At 39.3% G+C, this 20,738-nt stretch overlaps 1 protein-coding gene across 2 annotated transcripts in view; it reads left to right on the forward strand.

Moving 5' to 3' along the window:
• Window positions 1-20,738, forward strand: part of LOC117406640 (immunoglobulin superfamily member 3-like) — an 85,932-nt gene that overhangs the window by 45,096 nt on the left and 20,098 nt on the right. For both annotated transcript variants that reach the window (XM_034010819.3, XM_034010820.3), the window contains exons 3-6: window positions 8,120-8,533; window positions 9,843-10,229; window positions 12,513-12,914; window positions 17,759-18,163. In XM_034010819.3, the coding sequence (XP_033866710.3) occupies window positions 8,120-8,533; window positions 9,843-10,229; window positions 12,513-12,914; window positions 17,759-18,163 (1,608 nt within the window). The remainder of the gene's footprint in view (window positions 1-8,119; window positions 8,534-9,842; window positions 10,230-12,512; window positions 12,915-17,758; window positions 18,164-20,738) is intronic.

The raw sequence follows: 20,738 nt of genomic DNA on the forward strand, positions 1-20,738 counted from the left end.
CATGTGACCAATTAATCCATTAATGTCTTATAATTCTTAAATGGCAGTAACAGGCTGTCATCAGGTGTAAGTGGTGCAGTGAATGAAAGGAATGTCCAGGCAGCATTTCTCCCCCACCCCTTTACCAACAATGGTATGGGGGGGGGGGGGGGGGGGGGAGAGAGAGATACGGCAGACTTTCAAACCGAAAATAAAACAAACAATCCATCCCCGTCCTCCGTGCACGGCAGTGTGCATGCTCGGGTCCTGGGAAGTGTGGTGCTGTGCAGGGAAGAGCTCTCGTGACTGCTGGTGGTAGACCTAGCTCTGCGGCTCACTCCTCCTCTGCAACGAAAAACACAAACCACAGAAAACAAAAAGATAAACAGTACAGGCTGCGGCCTTCTGTCTGTACACAACAGCGAAAGGCGGCGTACTGACGTAGCCCTCCCTGCAATCGACCCGTCACCATGGTTTCTCCAATAAAGGGCCATCCCGCAGCTGATTGCAATAGAGTCTTTCTGGATACATGCAACTACGCGCTTCTCCTAATATGGTCTCCACCTACCATCATGGCAGTCCATCTAGGAGGCAGCATACCACCATCCTTACACAGTGCCCTTTCTGATCAGGAGGGAGATTTACAACATTGACCCTTTCTCTCTTTATCACACAGGCTAAGGCAGCTTTTTCAGTAAATACATTAAGATTGTGTTTCATGTTAGCTTGTATTTAATACTGATTTGAACCATTTTTTAATAAATAAGTCAATTTCTGCAATTTAAGTGATTTTAATTATTATGATTGATTATTATGTGATTGTTTAAAGGTCCTAAATTGCCCGAACATCTTCTGAATTGAACATCGGCTTATTTTGACTGGAGAGAGGATACAACAAGAGTAGAGTTTTGTTCACAGCTTTCAATGCCTAAAGCAAGTTATCTCTGTCCAGCACTGAATCTAATAAACTTGTATCAAATCTATTTCAATTAACTGTGGCTAATGTCCCTCATGGACTTCAAGACTTCCACTATAAGAGCATAATTAGTTTATTTCACTATAGTTTACAGTATACTTTTATAGGGCACTTGCCTATTCTTAGGAGAAAGACTCTGACCCAGTTTATATACAGCAGTAAGTGTGACGTGTATGTTCAGGAATAGCTGGGTTTTTATTGCAAGAAACACAAATTACTCATGAGTCTGCCTCACAAAGCCGTGATTGCAACCTGACTATTTTAATAACAGTAACATCTGTGGTATATTGTCTCACAAGTATGTTCCACTGTGAATGTATTGTGTATATTATTTACCTGTTAATGGAAGTCCCCCATACACACATTTAGTCTTAGCAGTACGCCTTTATCTCACAAGTTTTTTCACATTTCGAAGCGACATTATTTTTCTCCCCGAATTCTTACTGACATAGATCAAAGTTGTCAGGTCTGACTTTGCCAGTGAAGCACCTGTCAGAACTAGACTACAATTGCCTGCTTATCTTAAGCCCTGTGTCTGTATCTCATTAGGACTGATAACAGAAACAAATTGTAAAGAGGCAGTTAGTTTATTTTTAACATCAGATCAAAGAGACCCAGTTATGCTCCATCTGGCTTATGTAGAGTACTGTACCATTTATATTTTCCAAATGTTGAACCCGTCTTGGAAAATAAGTGTATAAAGGATACAATTTAAGATTCTAAATGAGACAAAGGGAAGTAAGATTGTGTTTATATATTGTGTGTGTATGTATATGTATGTATGTATGTATGTATGTGTGTGTATATATATATATATATATACACCACCAATCATGATTTAGTCTCGCAGGCTTCCTGCGCATTAACATTGATTTTAAGAACATGCTTTTATACTAAGACTGCTGGTAAATGGCTCCAGTCTTCTGCTTTGTTTGTATCTGACTTCACCTTGTGGCCTTCTCATGCAGGGTTCCTGTTCCACCATTCTAGCAGTAATTTTCAGTCAGTAATCGGTGATATAGAAACAATAAGCACTCATGTGTGAAAATGTTAGACCACTTTGTGCTTTAATGAGGCATCTTAAGCCAGATTCGCACGGGACTACAAATCACCACATAAACGGGGTGTACGAATTTACAGACATCAGTGAAATGTAGTCCTGTGCGAACCCTCCATTTCTTTTTATCCCAGAATTCTCAGAGGTGCACCAATGTGTTTTTTACATTTGGACCACAACAACTACATTTCTGCTGTTTGTTGAATTTAATTTGGGAAGCATTACAATTTGCAGATGATAATAGATTTACTTCGCAAATTCCTTGACAGCATGACCAGAAGCATTGTGGCCTAAAAAGCATAAAAATAAACAAATGCCAGAGCCAGAAGATTCTGGCTTCAAATCTCTTTTCAAACAGCAGCTTAGTCGGACGTCACAGAGCACTTGAACTTGAATAAATAAATGACATATGTTTTACTGCATGGCTTTGAAAGGTCTTCATTTTGTCCATAGTTTAACCTACATTTCAGATTTCTTTGGTTGCTAAACAAAGATTGGCAATCCAGAGAATCCATTACAAAGGCACTGGGATTTGCACTGCACATTCCAATAAAGCCATCCTGCATTGAGTATCCCAATTTGCTTTGTGATCGTTCTGTTTTCTAACTGGTACTGCAGATGTTTCCCATATTGCCTTCATAGCTAGGCTTTCTCATTTCTACAGTTCATTGAGGATGCTTAATAATTTTAAAACCTAATGGCTTCCCTTTCCAGCCAAATGCCTCCGGATAAGTGCAACAGGAACATGAAGGGCTAAATAGCTGCTTTGTATATGTAGAGAAGTAACCCCAACTCCCACTTTCCCCAGTTGAACACCAAGTATTGATCCTTAAAGGGGATGGAGAAGCTTGCTAAACTTAACCATAGTTTAATTGGCATATTCCATAGCTTTGAGCCCATGCAATAGAAGGGTGCATTTCTAGGTAACCCAGAATATAACTGACCAAAAATGCGCAGCACCCCTGCAGAAAAGAACTATGCAGTTTGTAAGTCAGTCAGATCCACAGAATATATTCAGCGGACTGTGATTTTATTTTTCAGTTTGTTCTTGTAGTTGAAATACGACAAGCACAGTGTTATGTACATTCATTTGTATAATTTTAGTATGGCATAATTATTATTATTTTCTGTTTCTTCTTGTGACTTGTGTTTTCTTTCTCGATGTTTGATCTGTCGGCTGTGATACTCTATAGTTGTGACAAAACAGGTTATTTCCCCAACTAAAATCCAAGGGGGGGAGGGGGGGAGATAAAGTTCAGTTTTTTTCTTTTTAGTCACTATGCATGTTTTTTACAGTGCTTCAATAAATACACTAATATCCTTGAAGGGTGGTGTGGTGGATGATGAATTCATCCACTTCATATATTTTTTTTTTTTCCGATTCTATAGTGCAATTGACTTACTATGAATTTGACCTTCCATAGAATGGGCCTTTTGGTTCAGTGACTGTGGCTGTTCTTTCATTAACATTCCTGAAAATTATTATTAACCAGGCAGACACAAAAGCACAGTAACAAAAAAACAAAATAAAAAACGAATTCTGAAGAATGTGTCTGACTGAACAGCATGACTTTGTTGTTAGTGCCTGTATATGTTCTGAGAGATTATAAAATTGACTGCTTGTACAAAGACCACATTCTCCACAGATCTGATCCCAGTAATCGGGTTGAGAAAGGCAAAGCAAAAATAATGAAAGACAAAATACAAGGCTAGGCTTGAACTGTATATTGGGTCATGAAAGCCAGGAACATTTGAAGCAGAGTTTACTGTTTAGAGCGCCCAGTCCGCTTTAATTATGTGGCTCCACAGTCTGTCACAAGAGCATTTAGTAGTTTTAATAGACACCACAGTAATACCTGCTGTGTGATATTTGACATTTTAAATTAGCAGAGCAAGATTAAACTGAACACACCTGCATACTCATAACCAGCTCTGTTCATGACAGGTGCTTAATGAATTAAAATGTCCTGGGCAGCCCCAAATATAGAATATTTAACATTGAAAAAGAACATTAAAAATGCATATCATATCTTCATTGGACCAACACAGCGGATCACTTAAGAACACAGGGTTTAAGAAGTGTAGTTTAATTTTAAACTGAATCATGGAGGACATGCTGCTCTATCAATATAAAGGGATTTCTTTTTGTCTAATAATAATAATAATAAATAATAATAATAATAATTCAGAAGGTTAATCAGTCTTGCATCTTGTATGCCAGGCAAAACCTCTAAAACAAAGGCTCCCACAACACATAACACACACAAACTTAGCCTTCCCATGTTGGGTGCTTGGTATTCCTGAGGGAAAGAGTTAACAGTTGTTGACTTTTAAAGGAGATTTAAAGGCATTGAATCATGTTTTAGGTTTGATTAGCAAATGTAGCAGCCATGATTATTTTAATATGGAAATGGACTGACTAATCCATTAAATCTCCTTCGTAATGCCCTAAATTCAGGGGAGAAAAAAAGATCTAATCCAGGTATTTCTTCCCTTGATTTTTACACATTACTGGTATGATAAAAAAGAACTGCATTACAGATAGTTTTCTTGTTAAGGGGATACTGTACAAAGTGCCTGCCTGTCTCCCAGCGTTTATGATCTGAACCACTAAGGCAAAGGTTGAGACCACCAAACTCCTTTTCAGTTCTGACTTTCCAACATGATTAGAACCCAGGCTTCTAAACGCAGGCAAGTGTAGAAACCCATTTCCACAACTTCCATGCCCCAAACTTGGCATGTCTGATATAAAACAATAACAACCTTCAGTTCAGCTAACAATCCTAGTTTCCCTTAGGTGGCTGAGCACTGAGCCATTGTGCTTCCACATACAGAACCACAATCCTCATGCCATCTGTCTTCATAACAACAAAATATGTCAAGAAAAAAAACAAAGATCTGCACGCTGAATATTCCTTTTCAACTCAAGGAATTATTCCTGCTCAGTTAGATTACACTAGAAACTCTGCCAAGAGACGCCAGCGTTCCCAAACAAGATGTAATTTCTTTGACCAGAAACATCAGGAGACGTTATCTCTTGCACAGATGCTGTATTCAGTCGCTGGCAAAGTTTCAAAAAATATTAGAGTATTTTAATTTTTAATATATGTAAAGTATGCATAATTCAGATGTTTGTTAATGTACATTGTTAAGAACAATATAAATATTGCATATGGTTGTATCGGATTAAGAATTTATTATTTTTATTTTTTGTTTTATTGGTACATTTGTATTGCATTTGGTTAGTTAGCTACCATTTACTTTAACTGCATATTGGGGTGGGGCAAGGGTACCATGAAACAGTTCATCCTCCTTGGGTTGTTCTATGATGCCAAACCCCAATAAAAAAAAGCAGTGCAGTGTGCACGGCGAATTGAACACATTTGAAATCACTCGGTTCTAGTTTTCTAGAAAGTATGAGGTGTACATTATATAACCGATGTAACCCTAGGCAGCTGAGCCGTGCACGTAATACGGGGGGGGGGGGGGGGCAGGTTATATTACCAACATTACTGTACTGGAGATACCCACGCCTGCTCAGTAGTGTGCAATTATCTCAAGCTAATTTATTTATTTTTTCACCTCTCAGCATACCACCTAAGAAATGCCCTCCTACCCCTACTTCTAACTTTGTAGTCTGACTGCATTGCTCGGTTAAGATCAGACAGTCTAGACAGTTATTGGCTGCCAGCTGAGGACTTGTAGATGAAGGCATTATTTATTTATTTATTTATTTATTTATTTATTTATTTATGTATGTATGTATGTAAACTGTTTATCGGTACAATACACTTCCCATCAAGGACATTCCCAACAGAGCCTCTCACATTTCTGACAGTCTGAATCAATCAGCATAGCAGGATAGACATGGCAATAAAAGGGTAAATTGAACTGTGAGTCAGAGTGGAGAACAGGGTCCAAAGCCAGTGCACTAGCCTGGAATGGAAAGATGGGGGGGGGGGGGTGTGAGTTGAGTACAAGGACTATGTAGCTATTAAGCAGGGAATTGGGAAGACGGGATATAATAAGGTAATGGAGAATTACATACAGTATACAGACATTCCTGCATATAGACATACAGTACCTGCTCTTCCCACCCATAAACATCCATATATTTAAAAAAACTAAATCTGGTATCAACAATATTCCCTAAACTACTTACATGTGCCAGGTGGAGGCTAAGGGCTAGCATCTTAACCACTGCCCTGCCACTGTTTGAAATTATTGATCCCCTTGAAAGAGTCATCCATAGCTATTAAACACTCAATACTGCTACATTTAAAAAATACCAATCTTGTGCCTCCTCCACAAATCCACCTACAGTACAGTATGAGACCCAAGTTGTACTTCTGTCCTTAAATAGGCATGACAGGTTAACCGTTGAATGGGCAGCTTCTTGGGGGATCCTGAAGTGTAAAAAAGAATATTCTTTCATCCTTCACTCCTCAGGTAACCACCATGGAGCCTTCAGGTGTCTCTAAGGGTGGAACTGCAGGAAGGCTGTGTACTGCCTTGTTGCAGATGTCCGATTTTATTTATTTTATTTATTTGTTTGTTTTTTTGACAGATTTCATATCTTAGGTCATCAGAGTGAAACAACACAGTCATTTTTACACTTCTGTGCCGTTTCTCCAACTGTTCCCAAGTCAGCAGATTAAGACACGGATCATTATCCCAAATGTTTCTCTACCATCTCAATAAATTGTCTTGTACTCCAGACAGCTTTCCAGCTGTGGCGTAACAGCTTTTCCACCTCAGCTTTGGATCCTCCTGGGTATCCTGCTTTTATTCTGTAATGTTTCAGCACATGGGTACTGTCCTTTTCAAGGATTCATTTAACCTACTGTGTAACACAACTTTGATAAGAGCCCTATACTCCAAACATTTTTTACCAAGTTTCCACTCCACAATGAATGTTCACTAAACTAACTGATTTCCTGTATACCAAGTTTACACTCAGGACTGACAGCCGCAAAGCAGATGAGTAGAATGTTCCACAGAATGAGAGACTTGGTTTTGTAGCAAGTTCAGTAAAATGGTGGACACTTTACTTTAAAATGACCTATACCTGTAGGCTCATCCTCAAGCATCACTGTCTGCCAGTGGGCAATACTGACCCACAGCAAGCAGCTCATTTCCTGTAGCAACAAATACGGCCAGTAAAGCAAAAACTATACTACAGTGAGTGCAATCGCTCCTTCCACAATGCCTGCGCCCTGTCTCTGACAGAGCCGTGACTGTGAGGTGCACTCTCAAGCTTTTAATACAGTAGATGTAAGCATTACATCAGATTCTGTAATCTCAACAAAAATGTTTTGTTTGATTTGTTAACCACGAGTAAACGAGTAAAAACCAATATTGATTTTTCTTCCTTAACAATGTCACCCTGAAGGATGGAAGAGATGCCCTGCATTCTCATGTATTATGAACACCAGTTTGAGTCTGCAGGGGTTTGACTGTCCACTCTACAGTGCTACGCTCAGATCAGCTCTGTGGGATGCACTTATTGCAAACGGAAGATACAAATGAGCAAGTGGCGTGAGGTCAGACCTGGTAACACTCCAGCCCTAAGGATGAATAGAGTGCTGGAGTGATGAAGTCTGAGTCACAGGTGACTGTGTTTCTAGAACCAATGGCTTCTTGTTTTGTTATCACAGATCTGCTGGCAGAAGTAAACCTGGATAAAGTTCCTTGACTAACTAAAGGAACATTGTCTGAAACTGGTCATTTCCTGTTTTTAAACTGTGTTGAATCATGCGATCTCAGTATGCTGATAAATATATATTATGCAGTAGCTAGGCCCACATCCTCTTGAAAAAACAAGAGGACTTATTGACTTACTCTCAACCGTATTCTCAAGCTGGCACAGAAATGTTCAACATGAGAAAATCTATTGTAATGTTTATATCGCTTGACTTTTTTTTCATACATCGTAGTACAAAATGAAGCACAACCTTCCGTTTGTAATTTATTCTCTTCATTCTCCAATCCTATACTTTCAAAATAAAAACTTTGAAAACAATCGTAATAGATTGGTATTGACTATCACCTCTGCTTAAGCAGGGTTGAACGTATTTTTAATGAGTAATAACCCTTTTGTCTTGCAGTTATACCAGACACTCTGAGTGCGTCCTCGGCTGGCCAAACTCTCAGCAAAGTGGAGGGGGACCCTCTGAGTCTTACCTGTGAGGTTTCAAAGCAGACATCCCAGCACAGCCACCTCTCTGTGGGCTGGTTCCTGCACACAGCCGGCCAGACAGCTGCCCAGGAGATCATCACTCTCTCCAGGGACTTTGTGCTGCACCCGGGGGGAACCTATAGGCAGCGTTACTTCTCTGGGGACGTGCGGCTCGACAAGACTGGCAGCACCTCCTACAAGCTGACTGTCTACATGCTGCAGCCCTCCGACCAGGGCGAGATCTACTGCGAGGCCACAGAGTGGATTCAGGACCCTGACAGGTCGTGGTTCGCCTTGACCAGGAAACAGGCTGACAAGAATGTGGTTAACATTCAGGCCACAGGTACTGAAGGGACTTTTTTTGGGGGGGGGGGGGGGATTAGAGTAAATGAAACCCTATGCAAAACTGTAGTTTTTGCCACAGAAATGATACACGTTGGTTATGCCTCCTTTTTTTAAATTTTTTTGGTTAAGTTTTAACTGATGTCTGGTATTAGAAACTTGAAACCCTCACTGTTGCATTCAAGACATCCTCCCTCGACTCCTACTCCCACTCAATTTTTCATTCCAATAAACCAGAGCTACATTTGAAACTGTTAAGCAATGCTGGAGAGATGTGTTTTGATATTAAAACCATAATTTGTAGACCCATATTCATTTCCACTGACTAAAAATGCAGCATACAGTATTTGTTTTCAATATACGGTATACTATAAAACGAAAACACTAAAATAAACACATTTGCTTGTTTTATGTTTGTTATGATATATATTTATGAGTTTTAAAGTTGTGTATTGTAAAATAGAGTATTGTATGGCCAATTAAATAGCTATTGTTTAAATAGCTTATTTTGCATGCGTTTCAAAGGAACATTCAGCCCCCTTGTTTTATAGATCTAAACCTAATAGATCAGTTGCAGGCCATACTCATGAAATAAACATTATGCACAGGGGCAGTGAAATACTTGAAGGCTCTGGCTTGCCTTTTGAAAGTAATATATATATATATATATATATATATATATATATATATATATATATATATATATATATATATAATGAGGATTTTATTTTTATATGTATAATTTAACTGTATTTTATTTGTGATTTGCTGAAAAGGGTTGATGTCATAAGACTTATTTGTATGTTTTTGCCGCCTACCTGCAAGCAAGTTGAAAGTGGTTTCTTGCACATTATGTAAGAGGAAGCATTCTCAGCATAATTAAAGGCATCTATAAACATTTAAGTCATTGGATTGTAACCCATGAAATTAATAAGAAGGCCGTGCTTATAAGCAGGATGTCATTTTAATGTTCCCTTTTTAAACAGTTGTCAACACAATAAATAGTAGTTGCCACTAGCATGTTCTAATTTGGATCATTCATTTATCGTAAATCGTAAAATATTAATTTAGTAATACACGCAAGGAATGCACAGATATGTCTTCCAGAAATGTCTTTGTTGACATTTCCGAATGTCCCTATTACTCCAACACTGAAAAGTTTGCTTATTTGTGACCTAGTTTCTTGTCATTTTACCTTGCATGATAGACCTAATGAGTAGGGTACTGAAGTTTTGAAATGGTAATCGAAGATCCCTGTCATTTTGAAGTAGTTATTTTCTTTCATCATCTTCTTCTTTTTTTGTCTTAAGACAAGGAATTCAACATCCAGATTAACACAGAGAGACGGGCCTACACCGCTGGAGAGCCTGCGGAGCTCAGGTGCATCATTGATGCTCAGAGCATCCCTGATCGCTACTTCTCTGTGTCCTGGGTGTTCAGCAGCACCCAGGTGGCTGTCATGGGCCCCAACGCCGTGCCTGTCCTGAACGGGGACTACGCACTGAGGGAAGGGGCCGGTAAGCTGACCTTCCGCAAGGAGAGTGATGCCATCTACCTACTGAAGATCCACCAGCTGCGCCAGGAGGACACTGGGAAGTACATCTGCCGAGTCACAGAGAGAGAGAAAACTGCGACTGGAGACTTCATTGACAAAAACAAGAGGTCCAGGAATGTTCAAATCTCCGTTCAGCCACTGAGTAAGACATTGTATTTGTGTGTGTGTGTGTGTGTGTACAGCTACACACAGGATTTGCATCACCTAGAATTTTAGGATTGAGACATTAATTTAAAAATAAATAAATAAATAAAAATAAAAAAGGAAGGCCTCGAAAAGACACACAGAGTTCAGGTTTCAGGTGAAGGGGTAACAGAAGTTTATTTACAACCAAACAAACAAAAGAATACTCGTTCAAATAAAATGGGTACTACCCCTTTAAATACAGACAACTATTTACACAGGTCTCAGGTGGAACCGCACATATGTGCAAAAGTATTTGAACCGAGTTCTGGTCGGTGGCAGGATGCAGGATCCTTGCTGCCCAAAGGTATTTGCTCTGTGATCTTCTGAAGCAATATGTACCTGCTTAGGCTACAGGAGATAAAAACAGAAAACATACGTGGCTGCGCTTCCACGGTCCCAAGAATTATTGGACAATTGAGTTGAATCTGAGGCACAATGCTCTGGTGACTTAAAGAAGTAAATCTCAGCACCGATTTTTATTTTATTTTTTTCAAGGTTTAGCTCACCTTATTAACATAAATAAGCAATAAAATGTCTTGCTTTGCTGAAGAGTTTCGGTATTATTATATATTTTAGTTTTTAGGTTAGAAAAACAATCGCTTTTTTAATGACTGAACAGAAGTTTTATGTAATCATGCCAATAGAATCCCACCTGTTTTAAGTTTGGTTGTGGCGTGCTAGGGGATGGGCTTTTGCTATGAATTTTACCCTGTGGGTAAGATGAGGTCATGGACAGTTATATGGCAAAAGGTTAAAACCAAGATTCACATCCATTCAGAAAAGATAGGGGCAAGCTTGAACTAGCTTCAAAATCTGTCCCGTTGTCTCCTTTGCTAAAGTTAAAGGACTGCGTATGGGCAAAGATTATTTACATAACTCAGTGCTGAGTTAGAATTTTTCTCTGAAATGCTACTGCTTCAGAAGTGTATATTATGAAATGTAACATGTATTAAAGATGATGCAGTTTAAATAGTGGTTACACCACTGCCTATAGCTATTAGAAAAGCAATGTTGTAGTTTGAATGAATCCTGTGACTGGGATAATGCATTCAGTCTCAATGAAGTGTCAGCGCTCAGGCTCGAAGGTTAAAGCGGTGGATGTGACCTGGATGAAAGCGCCCAGATAAGCATAAAATTAATGTCATCTCATCTAGCTTCTCACTTAATCCTTCCAGCGGCCAATGGACCATGAACAAATTCTGCTGCTGCCAGCAACGTCTACTGTTGGATTTGTTAAGAAAAGCACATTTTTTCTTCTTTTTTTTTTGTCCAACCAAAAGTATTATATCTATAACCCTTATTTGATTAGTTATGTTAATTTACTAAATGACAAGCAATGGCAGCCGCTATGAAAATTACAGCATTGAAACTACTTTGGCAGCACTAAGGAGACATGTTATTTTTTCTTGCAAATGGGTTTACCAAGACACACTTAAATAAAGCCAGTGATTACTTTATTATGTTTTGTATTGAGAAGAAATCCCAGGCTACCCCAACTGAGAAACATCTGTGGTGGTTTTCATAGCTTTTTACTACAACTAAGTGTAAGTGACTCCACTTTTTCAAAATGAGAATAATGTCTATTATAAAGCTAGAAATATACACTTCAGGTATGTTAATTAAGCACAGTTAGGCAGTTTATTCATTTATTGAAAAATGCACTCTTTGGTGGGAAAGAAAGCAATGGAAATCACCCTTATCTGCTGACTACTTCACTACAAAAAAATAAAGGAATTCTGAATGACCTTGTATAGCAACAAACATAGAAGTCAGAACCAACAGTCAAGGGGTAAAAAGTGGTTCATTGTGTTTTTTTTTTCTTTTTGGTATTTGTCTGCTGGGAAAAACCGTCTAAAAAGAAAATGACCTATATACCCTAGAAAGCACAGTTTTATATTTCCGGTAGACTCACAAGCCTCAGATGATTTCTGAGTGTGAATGCCTGTCCCAATGTTTTACATGTAATAGTTCAGTTTAATTATAGTGTACAGTAGATGGTGTGCATTGTTTTTTTCATTATTTAACTCTACTGCATACATACAGTTTTATATTTCTAATAAGTATTTGTCCTGGCGTTCTGTATGATGGACTTGACAGTACTGCAGATATTCTGGGTAATGGATTTGACTGCAAGTGGTGAATAAAAGAGTAGACTTAAAACAAAACCATTAATTTTGGCCTTGGTTGTAATAACTGCGCACCCACCTACACTCATCTTCTCTGTCATTTATTTCAACAGAAAGCAACATCACTGTGTCAGTGACAAGCAATTCAAGCAATGTGCCTGAAGGCAGTGCTGTTCATTTTACCTGCACTGTGAATTCCATCATGGAGAACCAAGGCCGTCTGTCCGTGTCCTGGAAGCTGACGGACAAACAGAGCCAGGCATGGGAGATTGTGTCTGTGGACCAGGAGGGGATGGTTGTCCCGAGCCCTTCGTATCGGGAGCGCAGCAGCTATGGGGAGGTGCGGGTGGAGAGAGTGCGGTCGGGCACCTTCACCCTGTCGGTCTACAACACTCTCCCGAAGGATCAGGGCCTGTACACTTGCACTGTCACAGAGTGGGTCAAGGGGCCGAGAGATGAATGGGAAACGATTGGGGAGAAGTCAGCCGGCACACCTGTAACTGTCACCGCAGTGGGTAAGTGCTTTTCTATTTCTTTGCTGCTGTTTCTGTTTTCTAAACATAAGCAGGGGCAGTTCGAGGTTCATCACATGAATGTGCATCAACTCTACCCTAAAGGGACCACTTTTAATATGGTGGATATATTCAACTAAGGTTGGTTTCATGACCTGGTCCCCAACTGCCTGTCCAGTCCTTAGTCTCCTGCAGAAACATTCTCTTCATGCCAATTGTAGGAACTGGGAAGAGACCGTCAGAACTCAGTGTACATTGAGTCTGAATTAAACAACTGACCCTGTTAATCCAGAGAAGAAAAGCTTTGTATCCTTTTTTCCAATCCACAGAGCTACCAGTTAAAGACTACAAATAATAAAACTGCAAAACAGCTGTACTTATACGAATGCTCATGGTAATAATAATTACAGGGATGGAAGTAAGACTCCTATTGCATAACATTTTTTATCCATTACTGGTTTTACTATGAGTTTTTTAATAAAACACACATGAACTTGTTACCTATACACTGTGAAACTGCTATGCAATAAGAGTCTTATTTCCATCCCTATAATAATTATTATAAATAACAATAATAAAATAATCATCATATTCTACCCCCCCCCCCCCCCCCCCCCACAAAAAAAAACTGTACAGAATATGAGTGTATCAGTATTCATCTCTATAGAATATGTATCTCTTCAAATGGTAAGGTCAGACTCCTGTTAAAGCCATTGTATTTTAAGTTCGCACTTTCCTTGCATTGAATTGAAATTCCTCCCATCGGAATCCAGGGAGGTAATTTTTTTATTTGATTGTGTTGGGTAAACTTAATGACTGCAGTAATGCAGGACTTTTATTATGCTGCTTCTCCAGAAACTATGACAGCCCACTTTCCAGTGAGTTGCTCTAGCAGCAGTTACAGTAACATGAGACACACATACAATCCCAGCATTCCGTACGTTCCTGCTAAAAAGATTTGACAACCTTGTTCCAGACACAGTATATAAATAGACATGTTTTGTTATCATTCTGGCAGGCTTTAGCGAAAAAAAAAAAAAAACTCAAATACTGTATTCATTTTGTCACAGAACAGTAGTCCCATGAGCCCCTCGTCTTAATAAAATAAGAAATCAGGAGGCTGATGGTCAAGGTCGCGGTGTCCATGAATGCAGTTTTAAAAAGCAAAAGATTTGGAAGCTGAAGTTTGTTTTCTTTGACTGATCAAATAGAAAGATGTAGAATCTAGGATTGCAGAATTGTATTGTCCCTAGGGACATCACACCTCAGGGTGCACTTCTGCATGGATGTGCGTGGGTGGTTTGGAAACACAATCCCTGATGAATTTGAGTGTGTTCTGAAGCCTTTATCTGAGCTCCAATTTGGAATCTGTAACCCTTTGTTTTTCAATCCTTTTTGACCAAATCTTGTTTCAATTTGGAAATTGTATTGCCTGTGACTTTCTTTTAGATATTCGAATGTCTTGAAGATTGTCGCCATCCCCGTTTTTAATGTTCTCCCTGATTTACTTCAGCCTAGAATCTGATATTTAGCAGCAGGAGATTGATTGTTGTATGTCTTTAGTCAGATGGAGGAACGTTTATTTTAATCATCCTGTATTAGTCAAATACACATATCCCTATGTACAGTATAGAGCAGTGTTAAGCAACTCTGGCCCTTGAGATCAATTCCAGTCCTTGTCTTTATTCCAGCCAGGTCCTAAATTAGTTAATTGCCTCTTAACAGCTTCAATGAACTACATTAGAGCCTGTTTGGAGTAAAACCTTGGCCTGGATTGGATCTCGAGGGCCATAGTTGAATACCACTGGTACAGAGTATGATAATATGACATCGGAATAGGAAAATTGTCATTTGATCTCCTTTTTATAACACTACTAATTAGAGTTCCTGCTCCATGTTTCTCTGTAAATGCACACAGTTATCATGAGCAAAGCTGAGCTTTGTAAGGATATTGAAAAGCCCATCACCTGCTCTGTGCATTATCAGGAAAGATATTGACAAGGGCTTTTCATTGAAACTGTGCGTCTAACCTCATTTCTGCGCTTCTTTTTAGTACTGCTGAATATCCTATAATAATGACTGAGTCACTAACAGAATCCACTATAAAAATGACTATTTGCAACAGTACAAGACTACTATATTATAGAATAAAAAATGCAGTAACACTTTCACAGGTATTATCGTGAGTCTGTCAGCAGTGTATGTGCAACTGGCTCAGGTGTCTCTTTTGAATCTCATAATAAAACCTTATTTTTTTCGATTCTTTTTATAAACTCTTGTTAACTAAATAACCTGTGCATTTTTGAGAGGACTAAGGGTGGAGTTCCCACCAAATGCCCCTTTTTGGCAAAGCAATCTTTGGACCCAAAGTTCCCGTAGAAGTGCATGAAGCTGTTGGCACAGATCCCTTGTACCTTCAGGTGGTACTGGAGTAGATTTGACACAGCTGTCCTCTGAAGCCACAGCCTGGGACGTGGCACTTGCAAAATAAAGCATGTTGAGGTTTGGCTTATTAAATGTTGTGGAGCAGTTGTGAATACAGATAAAAGGATCCCAGCAATGTTAGGTCCTGAGTGCAACATAATATACAATACAGTGTGAGGCACAGGTTCTAGTTGTGATTCCTAATTTAAACTGGTGTCAATGCTGGGGTTTTTTTGTACTGTGGGGTTATTCTACAAAATGTTTGTCAATTTACCTGGTCATAAACCCCACAACTACATCGCCATCCCTCCTGATCATGTCACTGGGAGCTAGACTGGACCAGACATGCAGTTACACAGCAGGATTTGCAGGACACTTGATAGGATTTCTTTGAGGTCATTTGAAATCCCCATGTGGTTTTAATACATTGTTTCCAATATGCTGTTTAAATTTGAGAACGGAGTTATCTCCAGCCAAATCTGCCAAATCTACCTTTTGGAAGAGATTAACAAAACTGTTTGTAGCAGATCAATTGATTTTGCAAGTTTCAGGTCACCTTGTCTAAAGTAAATGGAAAATGTAGTTAAGACATTTTCCTACACTCAGGGTTGGGAACAGTTCTAATTCCTTTTCATAATCAGTTCCCAATTCCCAACTCCAATTCTTTTGAAGAATTAGAATCGGAAATTATGTTTTAGACATCTAAATAAGTGTTGTGATTGTTCAACTGCTTTTATTTGAAGCCAATTTAATTGACTAACAGAACTACATTTCCCATCATCCTTCTGCTCACATATGTAACTGAGATGGATTTACCAGTGAGCAGGAGGATGATGAAAAATGTAGTTCCGAGAGGTCCATGCGGGTACATGTGAAGCCATCTCGAGACAGGGAATAAATAAATAAAAACAATACACACACCTTGCGTCAACAGTTGTAGCAACACATGGGAACATGTAACAATAAAATAAAAACCCTTTACATGTAAGTAATTTGTTGCCATGGTGAAAAACTCATTTTAACAGAATACTGCTAATTGCAATTTTGATTAGTGATGTATTGGAATTGATTCAATGAAATTGGGAATTGATATTAAAAAGGGAATGGCATTGGAATTGACCCCAGCCGTGCTTACTGTATCAGCAAACCCCCTCTCATTTACTTCTGTTATTATTGGTGAAACAATTGAATTGATGTGCAGTGTCAATACTTCATGCTTCAGCTCTTAAGGTTGTGAAGGATACCTAATCAGGATAATCACTGTTGTCACAGCTCCATTGGTTTAAATTTGAAGAGCCAATAAAAAGAAACGGACGGTTAAATTGGTTCAGACACTTCCCAAGCTTTTTAATAATAATCTGAAACTACAAAAGTGTGAAGACCTTCAACTCAGTGTTTTGAAGGACCATTGAAATGTTGTTCTCCAAAATAACGATAATAAAAAAAATAAAAATAAAGATTCAGATGACAATATGGAAACCAAGGGGATTCCGTAAAAGCAAGGGAACTTATTTTTAAACTTAAATGCTGTAGAGTCAGTAAAACATGAAAAGTCACAACTATTGGCAGATTTTTATACTGTGTGTGTGGCAGGTATGGAATTGTATCCTGACTTCCTTTCAGATATGGACAAAAGTCCTCTATTCCTTTAAAAAGTATGAACGTATCCCTCCTGAGAGATCTTGAGCATGTACAGCAAACTGTCAGCATCATTAAGACAAATGGATGAATAAAACCAAGAAGAGAAACTACTTTAGTTATGATGAATCCTCAGCCCATCTCCACTTATCTTAAGACTGTCATCCAGAGGCAGTAATCACCCTAATGACTTAATGGTGAAAACATCGCTTTAGGGAATTAGGGTAAATAATTCAACAGCATTGGCTATATTTCTTGATAGGAAGCTGCCATTCTGCAGAAATGCTGTACCATGCAATACATATTTTGTAAGAGCAGGTACATTTGTTATAATTGGCTATAATATTCAACTAAACAAACAAAAACAAAAAAGAAACTAAGTTGTGTGACTTTTCTACTGGTTTTCATTACCCCAAGTTTGTATTCATCCAAAAAGATAATCCACCATTTTTTCCAGCTGCTCAATTCTTTGAGGGTGGAAATAAGACTCCCATTGCATAGCAATTCTATCTATTCCTAGTTTTAATATGAGTTTAATAAGACACACCTGAGCTTTTTATCTGTGCACTGTGGCTAATCAAGGTCGTAGTAAAACCTTGAATGGCTGAAACTGCTGTGCAATAAGAGTCATATTTCCATCCCTGTTTATTTTCTCATTAACATTCTTTTCAACCAACATTTACCACCTTATAAATGTACTGCATGTTCTATTACTTGTTGAATATAAAGTATTTTATATGTTAAATTTAATACATTCTCTGTTTATATTATTTTACTCCCCACAGAGTCTATTTTCTTCATGGCCGCTTCCTCAAGAACCCCTAGCGTCACCTACAACGAATCCTTTGACCTCCAGTGCATCGTCAAGCCCCGCTACAACCCCCGGGTACCTGCCTCCGTGACCTGGCGCTTCAAGCCTGTCAACGGCACCGAGTTCCAAGACCTGGTCACCTTCACCCGCGATGGCAGCTTGCAGTGGGGAGACCGCTACTCCAGCTTCGGCATCAGAACTACCATCGACAAGTCGGCTTCCAACAGCAACTTCCGCCTCAGCATCAGCAGGGCCACCGAGCAGGAAGCCGGCACGTACCAGTGCACTGCCGAGCTGTGGAGGAAGAACTACGACAACACCTGGACCAAGATCACAAACAGGAGCTCCAATCTGCTGGGGATCAAAGTGCTGCAGCCTGGTAAGTCCCGGACACACAGGAGGGAGGGGGGGGGGGGGCAGGGGGGCAGCTGTGGCGCGAGGGGAAATAAACCGCAGAGGCTTAGTACATGAAGATCTTCAGAACACACCAGCCTAAAGAGTCAGGCTGTGTTGGTGGTAAAATAAACACATTAAATGCCTGGACTGAGAATATAAAACCAATACTAGGAACATGACTGACACAGTAAAAGAGAACCATATCTTATTGAGAAATACAGTGGTGGCTATCAGTATTGCATTGTTTTTCAGCAGTTGTTTACATGCTTGTGTTTTAGCAGAATAATCTTGCATTTGCCTAAATATGTCCGCATTGTTAATGTAATTGTTAAAGCTTCATGGAAGGCTGCTTTGGGAATGGACTTAATTGTGGTTGTGTTGGCTAATGAAGGACCCACCATGACCACCTGATTTATTTAAAACAATTTGTCCAATCTGATTGCAAAGTGTTAAATGTGATTTTATATCCTAGATTTTGTTTTTTTCTATTTCGTGCAGCACCTGACAAATATACTGTATTGTATTAAAATAAATGATGAGCTCTCAATTGTTTTTATTGGATGCATAGTGGAAAGCAAAATAAATTGTAATAGTTCAATGATATTTTGCTGGTAAAAATGTTAAGTGATGCAATATCCATAGCCATTACTGCACAACAGTTTCTCACAAGCAGAATTGAACAAAAATGTGTTAACATTTTCTAGAAGTTTGAAAATTTTGCTTTGTGTGACTTGATTTTATGTTTGTACATTTTTTGAAACACTAAAATTGAATAGAACATATTGGCAGTTTTACTAAATACATCCAAATACATGTTCATTCTTTTTCAAAACCATTTCTATGACCAGGAGTCAATTCATGGGGTTCACCCATCACTCCTGTTAGTGCATCAAAGACTGAAAAATGCAATTCACAACACAGCTCAGTCATCTTGTTCTCATACTTTCTGTGTCTCTCTGTCCTCTATCTTTCTTTTTTTTTCCTTCTTTGGTCTAATTGCACTCTTCTTAACATCAGTCACTCATTATCACCCTCCTTTTCTAGTCCTTTTAGTGCCCAGCAGCTTCCTCCACCTCCATCCTTTAATTGCTGCCGGATGGTCGAGAGCCACCTCACCGGTCAGACCAAGGGCTGTGGTGTCAGAGTCCATTTCCTCCTAATAGCTTTGAGTGGAGACGCTGTTAATATATTCTCTCTGTGCTGATACACTTCTGTACATGAGGGGAGTAATTAGGGGAAAGGGAGTGAGAGCTGATTTAAACTGGTCCGTTGCGACGGCTATTGACCTATGCTTGGCTAGTAATTAAGAGAAGCGACTCATTAAAAACTTAGATTCAGATTCACTGCCCTTTTTTTTTTTTTGTGTGGTTATTTTTCCTTTTATTTATCTAACTTACTGTAGGTGTGGAAAATTGAGAGGAAGAAGAGTGCATTAGTCATTAATGTGTTGCACTACATGAGAGCAGATGTGTTTACTTACTGTTGCTCACTTGAGGTGCGTTTTAAGACCTTTGCACACTGGATCCATTCCATCATTTAGACATTGTTTGCTGTATTCAAGCAAAATCAAACTGACTGACCTGGAATGTACTTGTATCGCTGCGCAAAAGTGAGCGAGAGTAAGTTCCGGGTCAGCCAGTTTGATTTTGTGTGAACACAAGTGAGATACACTGTCTCGGTTGAAATGTCGGCGAGTGAAGTTCTTCCAGTTTGCGCACAATTCCGTATCTGTTTGCCTATGCATTAATCTGGCCCTGCCTATACACAGGGGCTAATCAAGCACATATTAAAACCTGGAATGGGTGAAACTGCTATGCAATAGGCGTCATATTTCCACCCCTGTTCTTACTGTAACAGCTCAAATAGTTCAAGTCCAGGGACCTGCTGTACACCAGGAGAGTTCCACTATACCAACCAGGCTTTTTCTCCTCTGCATGGTGGTATAGGGTCTTTGTAGCTTTACACTTCAGAAGGTGCTGAGGCAACACATGTTGAACTTCGAAAGACAACATCAGTCTAGCTGTCTGTGTGTGTGTGTGGGCGCGTGCGTGTCTGTGTGTGTGTGTGTGTGTGTGTGTGTGTGCACGCGCGCTCCGTGGCCTCGGCAGCAGTTTGTCTTGAACAGCTGCCAGTTGAAACAGAGCTGCTAACTGTGGCTGACATTGTCAGGATAAACAATCAACGTCATGCTTTCACAGGCTTGTGCTCCGCTGAGTAACCCAGAAATGAAGTCTGTAAAAAAATTTTTTTTAAAATTTCTCTTTGCTATTTGGTAAGTGTATGGGTAGTCTTCATGTTCCCATTGCTGTTTCTCTTTCAGTTCTCAACTTGATTTGGTCCTACACGTTGAGACAAAGGTTTTCAGAAACACAGGACTGGTTGACGTGGCAGTTTTTAATAAAACATTTTGTTAAAAAGCCCCATTTAGCATGGATCAGGGAGGCTAGCCCAAGTGACCACAGCCAAATAGGTAACTGTCAGTCTGCCATGTGTCACAGTAGAGGCAGACGTGGGTAGTGGTCCACATGCTAGATTTTGTTTTTGACATACAGCTGGTG

The sequence above is a fragment of the Acipenser ruthenus genome, chromosome 8 (genome assembly GCF_902713425.1).
Source record: "Acipenser ruthenus chromosome 8, fAciRut3.2 maternal haplotype, whole genome shotgun sequence".
In the NCBI taxonomy this organism is placed as follows: Eukaryota; Metazoa; Chordata; class Actinopteri; order Acipenseriformes; family Acipenseridae; genus Acipenser; species Acipenser ruthenus.